Source organism: Syngnathus floridae, chromosome 8 (assembly GCF_059516105.1).
Source record: "Syngnathus floridae isolate MCC-2025c chromosome 8, RoL_Sflo_1.0, whole genome shotgun sequence".
Classification (NCBI taxonomy): domain Eukaryota; kingdom Metazoa; phylum Chordata; class Actinopteri; order Syngnathiformes; family Syngnathidae; genus Syngnathus; species Syngnathus floridae.
This window is the reverse complement of record NC_142420.1, coordinates 13,635,977-13,655,301: the sequence shown is the minus strand read 5'-3', so window position 1 is coordinate 13,655,301 and position 19,325 is coordinate 13,635,977. Positions and strand designations below refer to the sequence as shown.

At 42.6% G+C, this 19,325-nt stretch overlaps 1 protein-coding gene across 5 annotated transcripts in view; it reads right to left on the bottom strand.

Annotated features, from left to right (window-relative positions):
- crfb2 (cytokine receptor family member b2) overlaps positions 1-19,325 on the bottom strand; it is an 81,644-nt gene that overhangs the window by 20,504 nt on the left and 41,815 nt on the right. For all 5 annotated transcript variants that reach the window (XM_088382073.1, XM_088382075.1, XM_088382074.1 and 2 more), the window contains one exon: positions 13,903-14,018. In XM_088382073.1, the coding sequence (XP_088238199.1) occupies positions 13,903-14,018 (116 nt within the window). The remainder of the gene's footprint in view (positions 1-13,902; positions 14,019-19,325) is intronic.

Here is a 19,325-nt window from a genome sequence, read left to right as displayed (position 1 = left end):
TTATCACCACGGCTGCGCAGAATGCTTCGACCTCTCTAAAATATGCCAGACAACCAAACACCCTTTTCAGGAGAGGTTTGATAAAACACAAAAGAAAATTCAGGATCTACAGCTTAGACAGGATGTGTACCTTGTAATTATGTGGGAGCATGAATGGTTGCAAATGAAAAAGATGGACATAGAGGTGAAGGAATTCCTTAAAAAAAAACAAATTTCCTACACCGCTCAAACCGAGGCAGGCTCTTTTTGGGGGCCGAACAAACGCATTTGTTTTAAGATACACGGCAGAGCCAAACGAGCGTGTGTTGTATGTTGATGTGACGTCATTATACCCTTTCATCAACAGTACAGGCACCTACCCTACGGGTCATCCAACGATTATCCACGGTGATTTTAAAGACCCTAGGTCGTATTTCGGTTTCATCAGTGCCACAGTCAACCCACCCCGTGGTTTGTATTTTCCCGTTCTACCCTTCAAAACAGCTTACAGACTGTGCCGTACATGTGCCGAGTGTAACAACCAGCAAACTGCTTGTACACATAATGATGAGCAAAGATCGTTAACAGGTGTTTGGACAACCCCTGAATTTGTTAAGGCACTCGATCTCGGGTACACGGTTGCAGAAATTACAGAAGTGTGGCATTACGCAAGAACGAGCGACACAATTTTCCGTGATTACATGCGAACATTTCTAAAAGGTAAACAGGAATCTTCAGGTTATCCGCCTCACGTGGTCAACCAGGCTGATAGAGAAAGATATATACAGGAGTACGCCATTCATCAGGGTATCCAACTAGACTCTTCCAAAATTGCTGTAAACCCTGGCAAAAGGCAAGTGTCAAAACTCTGTCTTAACAATCTGTGGGGAAAACTCGCGCAACAGGACAACATGGCAAACACAAAAATTGTGACAAAATCTGAGGATTTTTTTGAACTTCTGTTTTCAGGTCTGTACAATGTGAAATTCTTCCATTTTATCAGTGAGAAGCTTTCAATTGTGCAGTATTGTATCAACATAAACAATGAGAGCCCCGCCTCAAAAACATCAAACGTGGCTGCAGCGTGTTTCACAACAGCCTATGCACGCCTAAAAATGTACAGCTATTTAGAAATTTTACAGAGGCGTGTCCTTTACACCGATACAGACAGCCTTGTGTACACGGTTAAACCGGGCGAAAGTGTTCTCCCTCTAGGGGATTATCTGGGTGATTTGACAGATGAGCTTTCGAATGACAGCATTTTAGAATTTGTCTCAGCCGGCCCCAAAACATACGCTTACAAAACACGACAATCATCTCAGACGATCATGAAGGTAAAGGGGATCACACAAAGTCACGAAAGCGGTCAGAGCATCAATCTCGATAGCATGCTCAGTTTGGTTCAAGGGTACATCGACATTAAAGGTGCAACCTCAGATGTGCTATACGCTCCTCAACATAATATCGTTCGCGATGAGAGAGGGTTCCATCTCAGAAACATGTCATTTTCCAAGCGGCTTCGTGTGGTGTACGATAAAAGAAGGCTGCTAGAGCGAGGCACCACTGAACCGTTTGGCTACTGATATTTCTATCTATCTATCCATACGTGTGTCTGTGTGTGTGTGGAAATGGCTTTTAACCAGATTGAATTTGACCCTAGATTAGAACTTCCTTTTTCATCTCTAGTAGCAGGGCCTTCAGGTTGTGGCAAGACTTTCTTTGTAAAAAATGTATTGGGAAATCCTGAACATGTTATGAGAAAAAAAACCTGATAATATTGTCTGGGTTTATACTTCATATCAACCAATGTACGATGAGCTCAAAAACCTGAATAAAGACATTGTTTTTAGCAAGGGGCTGCCTGAATCTTTTGATGACGAGAAGCTGTTCCCGCCACAGCAGCAGCATCTACTGATTTTGGATGACATCATCTTCCAAGCTTCGGATAACCCGGAAGTGGTCCGAATATTCACCCAATATAGACATCATAAAAATGTAAGCGTTATAATGCTAACGCAGAATGTATTCCGTCAGGGCAAATTCAGCCGTACTTTTAGTTTAAACAGTAATTATTTGATTTTGTTCAAAAACCCCCGCGATAAACTGCAGGTGAGTGCCCTGGCAAATCAAATTTCTCCCAGCAACCGGAAGTTTTTCCTGGAATGCTTTGAAGATGCTACAAGAGAGCCGCATGGGTATTTACTGGTAGATTTGACACCTCCATGCCCAGAACAATATAGACTACGTACAGGTGTACTACATAACCAGTGGCCTGTCGTTTATATACCCAAACAATAAAACGATGACGATGCTTTTAAAAACAAACGCACCGTTACTCAAATCTCTGTTTACATCCAAACCGGCCAAACATAAGCATTTGCTACTCAGAGGCCCCAGTAGTTTGGTGAAAGCATTATGTGAGATTGCTCTAAATCTTCTTAAAGGACATGTACCCTTAAAATCAAAACTTTACAAGAGACTTAAAAAGCAAAAGAAAAATATCTGCTTTTTGGCTGATAAGAAAAATACTTTGAAGAAGAAAAGAGCTGTGTTAGTTCAGAAAGGTGGTTTTATATTGCTGTTACTGGCCGCTTTCGCACCTGTTCTCGGAAGTGTCATTAGTGGCTTTATGAACAAATCATAAAATGAGTTTGAAAACGGCTCAGAATATGTTCCTGATTTCACCTTATCAGCTTGAGAGGCTGAATCGACCCGCTCCGACCATCCGTGATACAGCAGAGCATTCTTTGGATGAAGAGATGAAACAGGTTTTGGATAATAAAAATTTAAATCAATATGAAAAGATCAAAATTTATCAAACCTTTATGCAGCGTTACATTGGGTTGGTCAAACAAAAAGACTCCGAGCAAATTCCTATTACGATTCGCAACAAAGCCAATGAGGGGGGTGAAAGAAAGACCGCAGATGAGACCACAATTGAGGTGACAGGTAGACGCTATGAGGATATTTTGGACGCCATAGGTCCACGTTTCCGCCGCAACGCCAACTATGTGCTGAAAAGACTGTCAGCAGAAGATGTAAGCTGGACGCCGTTAAGTGAATTTATTTTTAGAGGAAAAACTATCAAAGGCTCCCATATGAGCGATTTGTTGAGACATTTGTGTGCGAGTGGGAAAAAAATCAACGAGAAACCGGTAGGATGGAGTGAATTTCTTCGGACGCTAGCCCGGTTAAACTTACCGGAAACAAGCATCTCCAACCCCTTGGCTCGCGCAGATTTTAAACGTTTAAAATACGCTACAGGTGAAGATGAGGATGTTTCTTATGTAGAAGATGTAAGCATGATGAATAAAAAAAAAGAAAGAGGACATCGCCGGTTGTAAAATGGGTTAGTTATTAGATGATACTCTATTGTTGTTAGTGAAGAAAAAACGCATGACTCTGTAACTCTCTTTAACAATGTTTATTGAAAGATTTTTATAAAACATTAACATGGTTTCAGACAATGACATTTTTTAAATTTACGCAATGAACATGATGTTTGCCCGCCGCACATCCGGTCTGGCCTTCGACATTTTTTGACAAACTCACTAACCATGGCGTCGTTATGGAGAGGATCGGAATTGTAATGAGTCAGCACTTCACGATAGGTGAGCCCCCACCCACGTTGACTTAGATAATACACACAGTGTTGACCACAGGTGTCTGTCAGCTCGTGTTGCAGTTGGCCGTTCTGGTATTCTACCCGATTCGAATGCTTCTTTAAAAATTTGTATATACTCGATGGGTAATACGGGCTGTCCGGTGGCAGACCAAAAGGATCGAAGAATGTGGCCGAACCGTCCGATTCTAAAGTCAAAGCGAGCCAATGCTCTCCGGGTAAATGTCTTGGATGGGTGTTGACAATGTAATATTTTGGAGGCGGGTCTGACGTCAGCTAACTCATCCGATGCGAAAACACCTCCAAATAAGGTTCTCTGCATCCGAGTCATAATCATGTCCAATTCACGACCGTTCATAGCGTTAATAATAGTCCATCAAAACTTCCCTCTTAGCATTAATCTCAATAAGCGAATCGTATGCAGCATATACGATGAGTGTTGCTGTGTGTGGCAGCGGCGCACGGAAACGCAAATCTAGTCTTAAAACCCCATTGTTTATGGGCGTTAATGCGCCAGAATCATCTGCCTGATTTAAATTGAAAACAAAAAGTGAGTAGCCTTGACTAAAACCCTGTTGATCGATACAAAGAGGTAGATTTTTCAAAAAACGCCCTGTTGCTGTGTATAAATTATGAAATTCACGTGTATATATCCCAGCTTCGAAATTGGGCTGAAAAGCTTTGGCAGGTATCTGTCGACCTTCGTGGCTGAGAGCTAAATACTCTATGTTATAATGCAAAAAATTAAATGGGTTTAAATCTCTCCGTCCCATGAAACTGTTGTGGTTTACTAGGGCTATTACAATTTGTTTAGGGATATGTCCGAGGAAGAGATTATCCTGATGACAAATCCGTGAGTTTTGTGGGATCGAGAAAGTCTTCATATTTATTCGAGTTAACGGATAGAGTGCATTACCTTTCTGTAAAGCGGCGGCGTGACCTATTGCTATGGCCGGTGAGACTGTTAATTTTTTCACAAATAAGGATGCTCCTAGTATTTTGAGACACGAATCGCTGTCTGGAGCGCTTATGAGACAGAAATCATCAGAAGCTCTAGTTAACTTTAGACGCAGATCCACATTATTCAATAGATGTCGTTCGGAAAAGAAAATATCTCCATGAAGCGGTCCCGTAAGGTGGAATTCACGTGAGCCTGCAATCTGCTGTGCGCGCCGCACAAAACCATCGTTGGCCCCCACCCCTTCGAGAGCGATGGAGTCCATGCGCCCCCTAGTGTCTTTTGCGAACATTCCTGCTGTGAATTGTGACTCCAAAGAATCGTTTGAAAAGTTTAACAGCAGCTCGATGATGGATCTGTAGGCGTGTGTGGCACTAGATTGTGAGATTAGCCGCCCGCCCAACGAAATATCTAATTGACTAAAAATTGTGTTTATAGGGAAATTCACGATGCCAACTTGTTCTTGCGGTGGAATATTTGTCCCATCCCTACGCGTCACCTTTAAACGGAGATGTAGTAAAGTGTCGGATAAATCTAAATATTTTGAGCCGTCCCCGGGTATAAAAAATTCTATGGGACCCTGGTCCACGATTGCGGACAAAGGTTGAAATTCGACATATGAACTATCTTCTATGGAGAATTGCGTCAAAGGGGCCGAAAACAAATCGAGACTTGATAAGGTTGCCTCTTGACTTTTAAAATGTAGAAGGGCCATTTTTTTTAAGAGAAAATATCTGCCTTGCGTCTTCGCTTTTTCTTAACAACTGACCTGAGACCGGCCGAGCGCCTTTTCCTTTTAATGCTCCTTTTTCTCTGCCCACCAGGATGGAGCCCCCCACGTGACAATACAGCTAGCCCGGAACCTTGTTGCTCGGGGCCTTGTTTCTGGTGGATTCTTTGAATGACGCGCCCTGCTACATCCGTTGCTATGTTTTTAGCGGCGGCTTGAAGATGCGGCTTCGCCAAGTTAAACCCGTTTTTGAACATAGGCATCACGAAACAGAATAATTTTGCAAAAATAGACCCCAGGCCACGCCCATACTGAATTGGGGCACCAGGAAAACCCGCAAAACCCTGGAAATTCCCGCCAACTTGTGTTTCATAATAATCGATAAAACGATACAAGTCGGGATGTGTTGCTGATGTCGTCATTTTTTTTATTATTATTTCGACCTAAAATGCAGAATGAGAATGACCTTCCCGTATTAGAAATCTATTGGATTGTTCTGGTCTGTTCGCAGGTAAACCGAAATGGTTTCAATATGGCTTCTGCACACATCTAAATAGTAAACAGGATTAAAAGTTTTGTCTATAACGTCGCCATAGCTACCCTCAAGAGGCAGGGTCCTAAGCATTGGAGCGTAGGCGTCACCAACTGTCTGATGATGTATGACGTCAGTGTAGATGAACATGAAATATGATCCGGCTCGTCTGTCGGCAGGATGTTGTGCGTTTACGCCTTCCGGCTTGAGTGAGAGCCAGAGAGAGTGAGAATGTTCAGGGTTCATTCCAACAATGTACGCTAGGGGGCTCTTGAACATAATTCTCAATCCTTCTTCGCCTGAAAACATGAACCTCTGTTTATGTTGATCAAACTGGACGTCAATCTTTTTGTTACTCGCTTTAGTTAATAGAGTTTGAATGTCCAAAGCTAACGAGTCATGATTTTGATAGACCCCTCCTTTCGTTTTGAGCATGGTTCGAACTTCTGAGTCATCCTGAAACGTGTTCCCTCTAGGAACCGGATGCTTAGGCTGTTTCAAGTAGAAATTCCGTTTTTTCTCAGGAATGGTGGGTATTGAGTTGATGTATGAAATCTCACATAAACCGACCTCCCACGAACCTTTTAAATCGATATGTTGAGCCAGTTTGGTTTTAAATTCTGTGAGGCTGTTTGTGCTAAATAGATCTATACTAGCAAATGTTACATAGAATTCTCTCTGGCCTTCACCCATCTTGTAATTTTCACAGAATGGCCGTTTTACCGATCGTCAGATGTTTTTAATACTCTTTGCGGGTACCCAACTGTCGAATTTGGCTGGCCAGCCCACCCAGTGGACGAGGGATTCGCGTTTGCCTGACACGGTGCGTGATTTAAGAATTTTCTGTATGCGAAATTTTTATTTTTTTTTATTTTTACTTTTTGTAATTCCGCTTCGTTAAAGCTGCCTTCTATAGGCATACGATCCAAGTCCGATATTTTATAGACGGGAGGAACGCGATGGAGACGTTGTCTTATTCTGAAAATTTCATCCGTGTAACTTTGTAAATAACCTTTTTCAAAATTGCCTTTTATTTTGGAAATTCTCACAGTTTCACCCGGTGCGAACCGGAACTTGTCCCCCCGTCGGAAAGGATTTTTGGTGTACAGGTTGGTGAAAACAATATCCTTATTCTCTTTGTTTACGGCGTTCGGTGTCATTTTTATACTGCTGTGAAAACTGTCGTTATAACTGGCAATAAAATCCTGAATTACATCCACGTATCGTTGTGTGTTCTTAGCTGTGAAATAGCGCCACATTCGTGATTTTAGAGTTCGGTTAAATCTTTCAACGGTTTGCGCCTTGGTGTCGGACACGGTGGAAAAATGTGTAATATTGTACTTTCTCATTAATTTCAGGAAATGTTTGTTAAAAAACTCCGCCCCTTTATCTGTTTGAAAGCGTAATGGTGAACCGCTAACTGATAGGATATCTTCAAATGCTTTGGTGGCCTGCGTACCTGTTTTAGCTTTCAAAACGCGTACATATGCACATTTCGAGAAAATATCGATTACGGTTAGTAAATATTTATATCCATCGTTGTAGCGTGCTAGTGATTGCATATCGCATAAATCTGCTTGGAATTGTCTCATAGGACCTTGAACAAAAACTTTATTTCTAGGAAAAGTTATTCTGGCTGGTTTGTGTAAAGTGTAAGCATCTTGATCGGATAAAAAAGCTTTCACTTTTTAATTTTAGTGTTTTTACAGCTAACAGCCGCTGTTCTGTGTAGGAGTTTCTCTCCACCAAAACTAGCTGGATTCTTAGCACAATAATAGAGTCTCTGAAGACATTTCTCGCCACCCATTGTTAGGTAAGTTCTGCTGGATATCAGAGTGTGACGCTGTTAATAAAACAAGCAGGTATGATATCTTGTGATTTTAAATTGAATAAACACAGAGAAACAATTGCTTTTCCGGTCACAATAGTTTATTACAGAAAAAAATCAAACTAGTTCTTAAAAACATTACTAATAAACAGAAACAAGTATAAAACATGGTAAAAATAAAAACATGGTAAAAAAAATATTTTTCTATAAAGCCTAAAGTTTAACATAACGCATGAATGAAGATAACATAGATGGTGTTGCTTTGGACCCTATTAGAGTTTTAAACTTCTTTAGCTGCTCCCCTGTTAAATCTAGAAGTACTGTTAGGAAAGTCATCAATCGGCCCCACATTTTTTTCACAATACCTCCCATTGTGTCTTTCCAAACGTTCTAAATAATAGAGCGACTTCGTTGCTACTCAACACAGTGTCACGCGCTTCTTGTTTTATCGCACGGAGCCGCGTAAAGATCTTGCACTCGTGAGCTAGGTCATGTAGAATGGCAGAAACAGAATTGCGAATGTTTATAAGAGATGCAGAGGTTTTAAAATAGAAAAGCATTGTCGACAACGTGTGGAGGAAGTCAGCATTGCACAACTCAGCCGTCACTGCTTCATAATTCACGTAGAAATAAAAGTTTCGATCCTCAACATACAAGCACGTATGGTGCATCTGGCTGAGATCATCAAGAGCACATCCGTCACACTTAAATTTAGTATGCTTCATTAAGGCATCATACAAAAGATGAACCACCATCAACTTCAGGCGTGTATAATCTTCAATCACCAACCATTTAAGAGACTCCACCGTCATATTATACTCTGCGTCCTGCTGTGTGTTGATTCTCACAGGTGTCGACGTCACCGTAGGAACGATGCCATACTCAAGGTCCAGCGGAGGGTCATTGTCAACGACTGTATCGTCAGCCTCCTCAAAATCACCGGGCACCTGTGCCTCTGCCTCTCTGAGCATGATTCTAATGTCAGCAGCAGACAAGCAGGGCAAATCCATGCCATTTTCAGGATAGCTTGCGCAGGCATCGTCAAACAATTCGATGGTTCGTGACGAGGACCATGGTTCATGCTGTTGCTGCCCCGTCGTGCTTGCTAGGTTGTACCCCGAGGTTTCAGGGGTTTCAAACACGTCAAAAGTTGATGACAAAGCTCCATAGAGAGAATCGGGTTGCAGATCGTCGAGGCAGATCGGTGACATACGTTCGCTCGGATCGGGAGTAGGCAGTAGAAGAATCTCAAACCTTTCCGCCCTTGTCTCAGGTCCCGCTGGCGTTGGTTCCGGTTGTTCAGCCGCCATGCTTGGCCGTGGTGTCGCTATGAAGGCCGTATCCGCATCACCATCATCTGTCTCTGCATCAGAGTTGTCAGGGCTGGACCAGAATGTGATGCCTGGCTCATTGCCCATAGGTACAAAACGTGGTAAAAGTCTTCTGGCAAGCATTTTTTGAGCCATCTTCTTTCTCTCTTGTGCGTGTGTGTGTGAAAGAGGCGTCTGCAAGTCCGCTCTTATACATTTTAGATAGTTATGCTAATGACTACAACCCCACCTTTCTGTGACTGCAGGTGAGAAAAAGAGGGGGGCTAGGAGGGGAGTAGGGGGAACACAGTCTAGTGTGTTGAGAAGGGGGTAGTTTAAAGTTAATTTTTTAGTAAGGGTTAATCTAAAGCCAGTTTACGTTTCACTCCGACGACGTTTGTCCAGACACAGCTTGATAGAAAAAGTCCCGTAATACTCTCACCATATGCTTGCATCCTTTCATACCACGCTGTCAATGGTATATTCAGTATTGTCTGGAAAACGCCACACTCGCTGTTAAACACTTCAAGTTTTAAAAACATTAGATCGATTAGCTCTCCATCTTCTGCCCCATCAACAGTTTGAGGAGAAACTTTAAGCCGGAAAAAACATCTTCCGCTGGCTGTGATTTTTGAAATCCAAGTTGCATTCAGCTCCCCTTCTAACCCGTATTCATTGAGAAATTCAGTCAAAACCTCTGGCAGGAGTTGATTTAAAACACCCCAGTCATTTGAGTTCAACATACCATACGCACCGGCCTGCTCATAGTTGCTGTTGTTTGATCCAGAGCTCTCTTGGTTTCTCATAAAGAAAGACAACTCACCAGTCTCGTAAAAAAATTTAAATCCCCATAGACTCTCTGGTGTTAGATGCCAGCTCCGCTCAAGTTTTTCTGTAGGCCTTTGTTGCATACGCCTTAGATACATTTGTTTCTTCCTAGGGGCATCTAGCAAACCATCGGGGCCTTTACGGCAAAGATGGATACTGACCGGCGTTTCTGCTATCATGATTTGAGCTTCAGGTTTGCAGTTTAACATCACAGCTTTAGCTTAGCTCTTTTCTGTGAACTAGCAGCACAATACTCTGGCGTAATATAGCAACAACAGGTCCAGCCCCTCTCTCAAACCACACCTCTGTGTATCACGTGTATCACATGTTTTTTTAAATCAGGATATGTTTTAAACTTTGACAACTTTCATAAAAACAGAGGCCTTCGTCTATCTCCCTCCAAAAATAAACGATTCCAGCCGGCTCTACCTCACGTGTCGCGGGAAATCAGATAACTTTGGCCGTATGTTGATGACGCATCAAAGGCTCTACCTCATCAGATATCTTTGGCACCAATAATACCGACTCCACTATTGTTTATCAAATTACATTTCAGATAACTTTGGTGCCATGCTGACGACATATTTTCTCAACAAAACCCCCTTGATCCTCTAAACTAATGTTTGCCAAATTATATGCGTCTCTCTCTCTCTCTCTCTCTCTCTTTCAGATAGCTTTGGCTAAACTATGGTTTCACAAATTACATGCGACTCTCTTCCAGACAAGTTTGACACCAATAATGATGACCCCCCACATTGACACATTGACACAAACCCCCTCCCCTTCGCCTTCTCAACAAAACGGGCCCCTTCAACCCACACGTACGGGCTGGTAGGAAAGCTAGCTCAGAGGGCTGGTAGCAAAGCTAGCTCAGATGCTGCACCTGTTTTGATTCATAAAAATACATGCCCATACATATCCACATCTAAAAATGGCGCCAGCAAACCAAAATGGCGACAGTCAAAGATGGTGCCGTCACAACTGGCGCCATCTTGATGCCCCCAACCCCGCCCCACCCCAAATAAAAACGTCATAAATCTTAACATCAATGGATCATAAGATTTTATAACCCCTCAAATAAAAACTACCATAAATCTTGACATAAAAGGACTAAAGAATTTATGACCCCCAATAAAAACTACCATAAATCTTAACATAAAAGGACTAAAAAATTTATGACCCCCAATAAAAAAACACCATAAATCTTAAGATCAATGGATCATAAAATTTTATGACCCCCTAACTCATTTGCATATGAACAGACATCAAAGTCTTATACATTGATCATTTGTGTCTCCTGCACTTCCTCATTCCACTACCAAGCCTCCTTATCGACTTTCCTTCCAGAAGACACCAAGTACCTGTCTCACTGATCAAGTTAGCTCTTGTCCAGTCATCTGGAAGTGCCTCCTGATAACCCAGGGCCTGTCTCAACTCCTCCCTGAAAGTCACACAAAACCACCTTTTTTAGTTTCCACCACTTCATCCTCTCTTCTGCCTTTGTCGTCTTCATCTTCCTCTTCCTCACCACCAGGGTCATGCTACACACCACCATTCTATGCTGTCTGGATACACTCTTACCTGCCACCAATTTGCAGTCACTGATTTCCTTCAGATTGCATCGTCTACACAACATGTAATCCACCTGTGTGCTCCTACCTCTGCTCTTGTAGGTCACCAAATGTTCCTGCCTCTTCTGGAAGAAAGTATTCACTACAGCCATTTCCATTCTTTTTGCAAAGGTGATCATCATCTTTTTTTCGACGTTCTTATCCTGGATACCAAACCTGCCCATAACTTCCTCATCACCTCTGTTGCCTGCTCCAACAAGTCCATTGAAGTCTGCACCAGTCGCTACCCACTCACTTCTGCATCACCTCATCCAGCTCAGTCCAGAATTTCTCCTTCTCTTCTAATTCACGTCCTACTTGTGGGGCATAACCAATGACAATATTGAACATCACACCTGGGATTTCCAGCCTCAAATTCATCACTCTGTCTGACATTCTTTTCACCTCAGAACATTTGTTCACTAATTGTGAACATTACTATGAGTTACTGAGAGGGATTTTTTTTTAACCCGTATATTTTTATATTCCAACAGTTACTTAGAATATGCTACTGAACGCCAGTGTTGTGACTAACGGCGTTTGAAGTAATGGCGTTACTAACACTGTTAGTTTTTCAGTTTCGGATGACCTACTCAATTACTATGTTGATTGTTATAACTGCGTTAATGTTACTAACAGTGAAATGTAGCACAGTACTTATACTGCTTCACACCTGTTTCTGACACCGTTTTGGATGTGGGAAGTGTCGACACGCAACGCAAAAATGCATTCGCCTCGCCGCGGACTAACTTCACTCGCTTCGCCTCGCGTCAGGCAATCAGTTTCAGGAATGTGTCACATGACCTTCCGTGCAATGCAATGGCAGGCCTTTTGCTTGAGGAAATGAGAATAAAATACAGGAAATGATCATCGTCGCCGTCCTGTACAATACTTCTTTGTACCTGTACCGGGAAAAAACAAAACGAGAGCATGCTTGGAGGACTTAGAGTAAAAAACTGTTTATCGACCTTTTGTTTGAAAGCAATGGAGCCCTTCGCTCATCTAACCTAAGTTAAAAATCACCCTTCTATGCTGCAATTGTGTAGCTCCAATTAGTAATAATGACACTTACTACAAATTTGTTTAGTTAATTGCTTTACTTAATCGCAGGCCTTTATTATTTTAGTTTATTTTCATCAGTTTCTTGTTGTGGACACCTGGGGGCAGTATTGGGGGAGGATAAATATCTATGGTCTGTTTGCTTTTGTGCAATAAAAACAAGTAATGTGGTTATTCACAGTCTGTAAGAATAACCAAATGTAGCAATGTAAAGTATAATTTTAAACAGCTTACCTGATTGCTTAGAGTGTGGTGTATGCATTGCTTGTGCTTGCATGTGCCTGTGCCTCTGCTGCTCTTGGCTGGGTTTGATTTTGATGATTTTTAGACTTGGCGTGATCATCGAATGCGGTTTTACCTTCAAAGAGAATCTTCACTGGGCACAGGGACCAGCTAGCATAAAATGGATCGCCTGGGCATGGTCTTAGGCACATAGCATATTTCTCCTATTTTAAACAGTCATTGTTAAAACATGTCGAGCGTTTATATGTTTTCTTTAGTGGCCTGTCATCACCTCCTGTAGCACCCTCGTCATCTGTCGCTCCACCAATTTTCACAATAAAATTTCACTCTTTTTAGTCAGTGGATCATTTTCTTTGTGTCTCTCCTTATTCTACACACTCTCTGTTTCCACCTCACCATTTCCAATGAGCCGCTGCGGCCCGTCCACCCAACCCTACCACAAATGAGTATGCTAAGTCATTTTTCTAGAGCCAATAAGGCTGTGCACAAGTTTATGGATGTAGGCACACTACAATTAAACTGAAATACACATTTTGCACAACACGCACAAAAATTAGGGACTTCTCAGAGGCCCAGTTTTTTATTTTATTTTTTTCCAGGACAGAGCATGAAAACATGTTCAACATGTTCCCATTGGTCTGCTACCGGCCAATAGTGTGCGGTTAAGTCATATGGGCAGACAAAGCCCTGCGCTCCAAGTGACCGAAATATTTGTTTACATAAAAATCCGCGATGCACCGAGGCCGCGATAGGTGAACCACGAAATAGCGATGGATGACTGTATGTATATGCCACAGTTGTGTTTACTATAAGATAAACATTAAGTGTATGTGCATTTGTGTGTTTACTTATTGTTTTAGTTCCAGTTTAACAATTCGCTCAACGCTAGCATTAGATGTAGTTGGCTGATTAGTACGCCAGTGGAGACAAGCTGTTGTGACCTTGCACTGCAGCTTCGGTGGCAGGTAGGGCTGTGCGCCATGCAAACTTCCTTTGTTCGTGCTTTTTCCACACGGCTAACTCGAAATTGAAAGTTATCACAGACACTGACAAATCTGAACCAGAATGAAATTCCCGGACCCAATTGATTCCTGATTCTCGATGCCCAACCCTAGCCTCAATCCACTTTGGTGTACAGCTTTATGAGCAATGGTGTGACTACATGTGATGTGTGATTCCCATCCCAAATACAACGTAACTTACCAGCACTGGTGGCAGATGAATCTTTCTCAGACACAGCAATCCAGTATAGATGAGGAGAATCACAATGATGATAACAGCAATGGATATAATGCACGAGAAAGCTGAGATCACAGAGTCTAGAAAAAGGAAAGACAAAGGTTTGTGAGAAGCGTTTTTTCTTCAGTACCGTAATTTTCTGACTAAAAGTCGCTCCGGAATATAGGTCGCATTAGCCATAAAATGCACAATGTGAAAAAAATAATAAGTCGCTCCGGAGTATAAGTTGCATTTTGGGGGAAATGTATTTGACAAAATCCAACACCAAGAACAGACATGAACGAGCAACAACAGGCTAAACGATAGATATGCTAACATGACATAAACACAAACGAAGAGCTGAGAACGGGCCTGACTTAACATTCAGAGTTATTCAAATAACTATTACATAAATAACACGTTTATAAAACCATCTGTGTCACTCCAATTCATTAAATCCATTGATCATCCTTTATGTCAACAATGCCGGGTGTGCGCCGCTGACGGCGGTTGCACTTCAAAATATTCCACAGGCCCATATAACGATGTATAAATTATATATCAGATAACTATTATATAAGCAATAATATTGTTAAACCATCTGTGTCACTCCAAATCATTAAATCCATCGATCAAATTCCTCGTCCTTTGTCAACAACGCCGCATGTGCGCCCTGACGTCAGCCTCGTCGTTATTCCACAGATCTAGTGTATTGTAGCGTTAACAAAGTACAAGGAAAGACGTGGGTTTGGTAAACGGCTCTTTATTTAACAAAACAAGAATTCAACGAGCAAACAACTACTGAACTGTAACGATAAAAACATATACAAGTTGCTACACGAAATAAAATATATCAAATAACTATAACATAAATAGTTCACCGCCACATGGCCCCAAGCACCAGCGTCAACTTCCAGGCGTGTGGCGGCGTGGACTTCCATCCCCGGAGGTGGCACTTCCAGCCATGGAGGTGAAAGAGAGCTCCGTAGAGTAGGACCGGGCGTGCGTAAAAGCCATGTCCGAGCCCCATCCATTGTCCCCGGACAGCCACCCGGTCGAGCGCCGGCCCCCGACTTCCATCCACGGAGGTGAAAGAGAGCTACATAGAGTAGGACTGGGCGTGCGTAAAAGCCATAACAGTTTTTAAAACCTTCTGTGTCACTCCAAATCATGAAATCCCTCAAACTCTTCGTCCTCCGTGTCACTTACAAACAAAGCCGCTAATGATGCCGGTAGTATGTGGGGCCCTTCGTCATCTTCGTCATACCGTGATTGAATCTTTGTCCTTTATGTAAACAACCACCGTGCCGCGCCGCTGACGTCACTTGAAATTCAAATTACAGTAATCCCTTGCTACATCGCGGTTTCACTTTTTTTTTTTTTTGAAAATTTGTGAAAAAAAATCACATATAAGTCGCTCCTCAGTATAAGTCGCCCCCCCACCCGAACGATGAAAAAAAACGCAACTTAAAGTCCAAAAAATACGGTAAAATAAAATCCCAAAAACTCTATTTATTGACAAATATTTATATGAAACAGATGGAAAACAATTTTGATAGTCCACCGGGAATATCATTCAGAAATACCTCTCAAATACACACAAACGCTCTCACACACACATAACTGAAATCACAATCATCAGATTTTTTTTTATTCAATCTTGTTTTCAGTTAATATGTTCAAAGGTAAAAAAAAACTGAGGTGAGTTGTTCAAAACAATTGATAATGATGGATAAAATTGGATTCCACCTCCGGCCCTCCCGAATGGAGTTTAGATGTTCTCCCCGTGCTCGCGTGGGTTTTCTCCGGGCACTCCAATTTCCTCCCACATCCCAAAAACATGCTTTGTAGGCCGATTGAGTACTCCAAATTGTCCCTAGGTGTGAGTGCGAGTGCAGATGGTTGTTCGTCTCTGTGTGCCCTGCGATTGGCTGGCAACCCGCCTACTGCCCGATGACGGCTGGTGTAGGCTCCAGCACACCCGCGACCGCCGTTGGGACAAAGCGGTACAGAAAATGTATGTATGGATGGATAACATTTGAAAACGTGAACTTTTTTTTCTTTACAGATGCAGCTGTTGATAACACAGGTCAACAACAAATTTGTTGTCTGAGTTTTTTCAGTTGATTTAGGACGAATCTGATGCACTGAATCCAAAAATCACATTGGTTTTGCTCAATCAGGTCAAGTTTTTGAGATATGGCCACGTGTGCTTACCATGCATATTTCGGAATTAAACTTGGTGACCAGGATAAAGCCTGGGCACCACACATAGTGTGCAAGGCATGCACTGAGACTCTGTGTGGATGGACCAATGGCAAGAGGAGTCTGAAATTTGGGATTCCTATGGTTTGGAGGGAGCCGACAAACCATGTCACTGACTGCTACTTCTGTGCTGTTGATGTGACCGGTATCAACAGAAAGAACCGAGGAAGCCTCAAGTATCCTGATTTTCAATCAGCACGTCGTCCTGTAGCTCATTATGATGAAATCCCAGTGCCTATCTGCGGAGAACTTCCTGACATTAGTGACGAAGATGTCTCAAGTGTTGAAGAACATGAAGAAGAAGCAGAAGTGGTTTTTGAAGATGATGCTCGACATCCATTTTCCCAAAACGAGTTGAATGATCTAGTTTGCGACCTCAGCTTGTCAAAGGACTCTGCCGAACTGTTGGCATCCAGATTGAAAGAAAAAACCTACTCTCTAACAGTGCTCGTATCAGTTTCTCCCGCAATAGGCATCGAGAGTATCTCCGTTTTTTCTCTGAGGAGAAGGACTTGGTGTACTGTGCAGATATTGCCTAGCTTCTGCTCACGCTTGGTGTGTCACAGTACGAACCCAAAGATTGGAGACTCTTCATTGACAGCTGTAAGGGATCACTGAAATGTGTTCTGTTACACAACGGCAACCTGTTTGCCTCTGTACCTATCGCCCACTCGACTACGCTGAAGGAGAAGTATGAAGCAGTGAAGTACTGCAGGAAATGGGGTCAAAATACAAAAAGTCCTGCCTAGCTACAAAAACAGATATGCTCAAACCTCATTGAATAAAGTACATAAGCAGACAAGTATATTCACATATTAAATAAATAAAAGAAACATTTTAAGCATATAATTATACCTACACACCAAATTAATAAAGAAGACATAACTAGACATTTTTGATAAGTGGTGATGAGAAAGGTCCTTATAACTTTATGATCTGATATATATTTCTGAGCACTTTGAAATAACAAATGACTTTTGATATATTGCCTAAATTGCTTAATGACCCTTAAGGAACTGTGTAATGCATGCCTGATGTTTTTTCTCTGAATCATGGACACGGCCAGAGTCGTCTTGACCGTTCAGTACTTGATTGTATCTTATGTTTTGACTAATGCTAGACGCCAGTTTTTGATTACTACTGAACGCTCTGCACAGAGGGAAATAGTTTGCCTAACAAAGAAAAGATACGGTTGGAAGCATGATTAAACTAAGAATAAGCAAAGACATGATGTATCAAAAGAACAGCAATAGATTAATGATGTCACAGCCAAAAGCTAACATAATTTCGTACAAAATGACAAAATTAAAAGAATAAAAATGAGGTACGACAGTGTATGTCCAAGATTGGAGAAGAATGTTCACAGGAAGGTCACGTGGAGATAAAACCAGCAGGTGCCAGAAGGAGCCACCCAAAGACTCGGCCAAAGATGATCGCCAAGGCCGAAAGACGGGAGGGAAGACAACAGCCCCCACCCGAGAACTCGGCCAAAGATGATCGCCAAGGCCGAAAGACGGGAGGGAAGACAACAGCCCCCACCGAGAACTCGGCCAAAGATGATCGCCAAGGCCGAAAGACGGGATGGAGGACAACAGCCCCCCTCCACACACACACGCCAACAGCCCCCCACCTCCACACCGAATCGCCCATAACCAGCACCACTCCCATGCAAGCAGACTCTCCTTCGAACTTGCCCCACCCCGAAGACTCATCACCCATCAATCTCGGCCCACAATGTGCTACTGAATATAAAACTGATCCAACAACCTTGGACTTTGCCTTTTCTGAATGGAGACTTTCCGCTCTTGAAGGGCCCAGCGCTGTATTGTACTTTCCTGAAAACAGAGCTTTTTGAACAAGAATTGTGATTGAACTCAACCAATCTGTGTAAGTCTAATTTCTGCTTCAGTGTCTTTGCATTTTCCTAAATCTGAAGAAATCAAACGAGCACGCAGTGAGTAAATTGGATAACAGGTGATTGGCAAAGGCTTTTGCCGTGAGGCACAGATAACGCGCTCCCTAAATTGTGGACAGAATCCAGCAGTACGTACTGGAGAAAATTGGCTATGATCAGCATAAGTGGTTTATTTGTGTTGACCTGAAGATGGTGAACTTTTTGTTGGGACAACAGTCTGGCTTCACCAAGTACCCATGTTTTTTGTGCATGTGGGATAGTAGAGACCGTGCTCAGCATTACACAAAGAAGGACTGGCGTGTGCGGGAGGAATTGGTGCCTTGTAAGGAGAGGAACGTCATTAACGACCCTCTGGTGGACAGAGACAGAATACTCTTCCCACCTCTGCACATCAAACTTGGCTTAATCAAACAATTCACCAAGGCTCTGGACAAGGATGGTGACTGTTTCACTTACTTGTGCCAAGCTTTTCCAGGATTAACCATGGAAAAGTTGAAAGCTGGCATCTTTGACGGCACTTCCTTATAGCACTGTGTTGGCTCATATGTTGAGCTCTTGTTTTGTGAAATAAAGAGCTGGTTACAAAACCCATATCTTGCCTGGTATTTTGGTAACGCTACAATATAGTTATATACGTAGATTGTGGAACAATTTGAGCTGCAACTGACGACGAGGCTGCCGTCAACAGCTGTTTTTTTTTTTAAGTGGCACAGCGGATGAAGATTCCAATGGATTTAATGATTTGGAGTGACATGGATGGTTCGTTAAAATTGTTGTTTATATTATTGGTATTTGAAGGAGTACTTGTCTGTACTTGGTGTTGGATTTTGTCAAATCCAAATCCGAGTCCATGGTCCTCGGTCGGAAAAGGGTGGAATGACCTCTCCGGATCGGGGATGAGATCCTGCCCCAAGTGGAGGAGTTCAAGTATCTTGGGGTATTATTCACGAGTGAGGGCAGGATGGAGCGCGAGATCGACAGGCGGTGCAGCGTCGGCAGTAATGCGGACTCTGTACCGGTCTGTTGTGGTGAAGAGAGAGCTGAGCCAAAAGGCAAAGCTCTCAATTTACCGGTCGATCCATGCTCCTAACCTCACCTATGGTCACGAGCTATGGATCGTGACCGAAAGAACGAGATCCAGGATACAAGAGGCCGAAATGAGTTTCCTCCACAGGGTGTCCGGGCTCTCCCTTTAGAAATAAGGTGAGAAGCTCGGTCATCTGGGAGA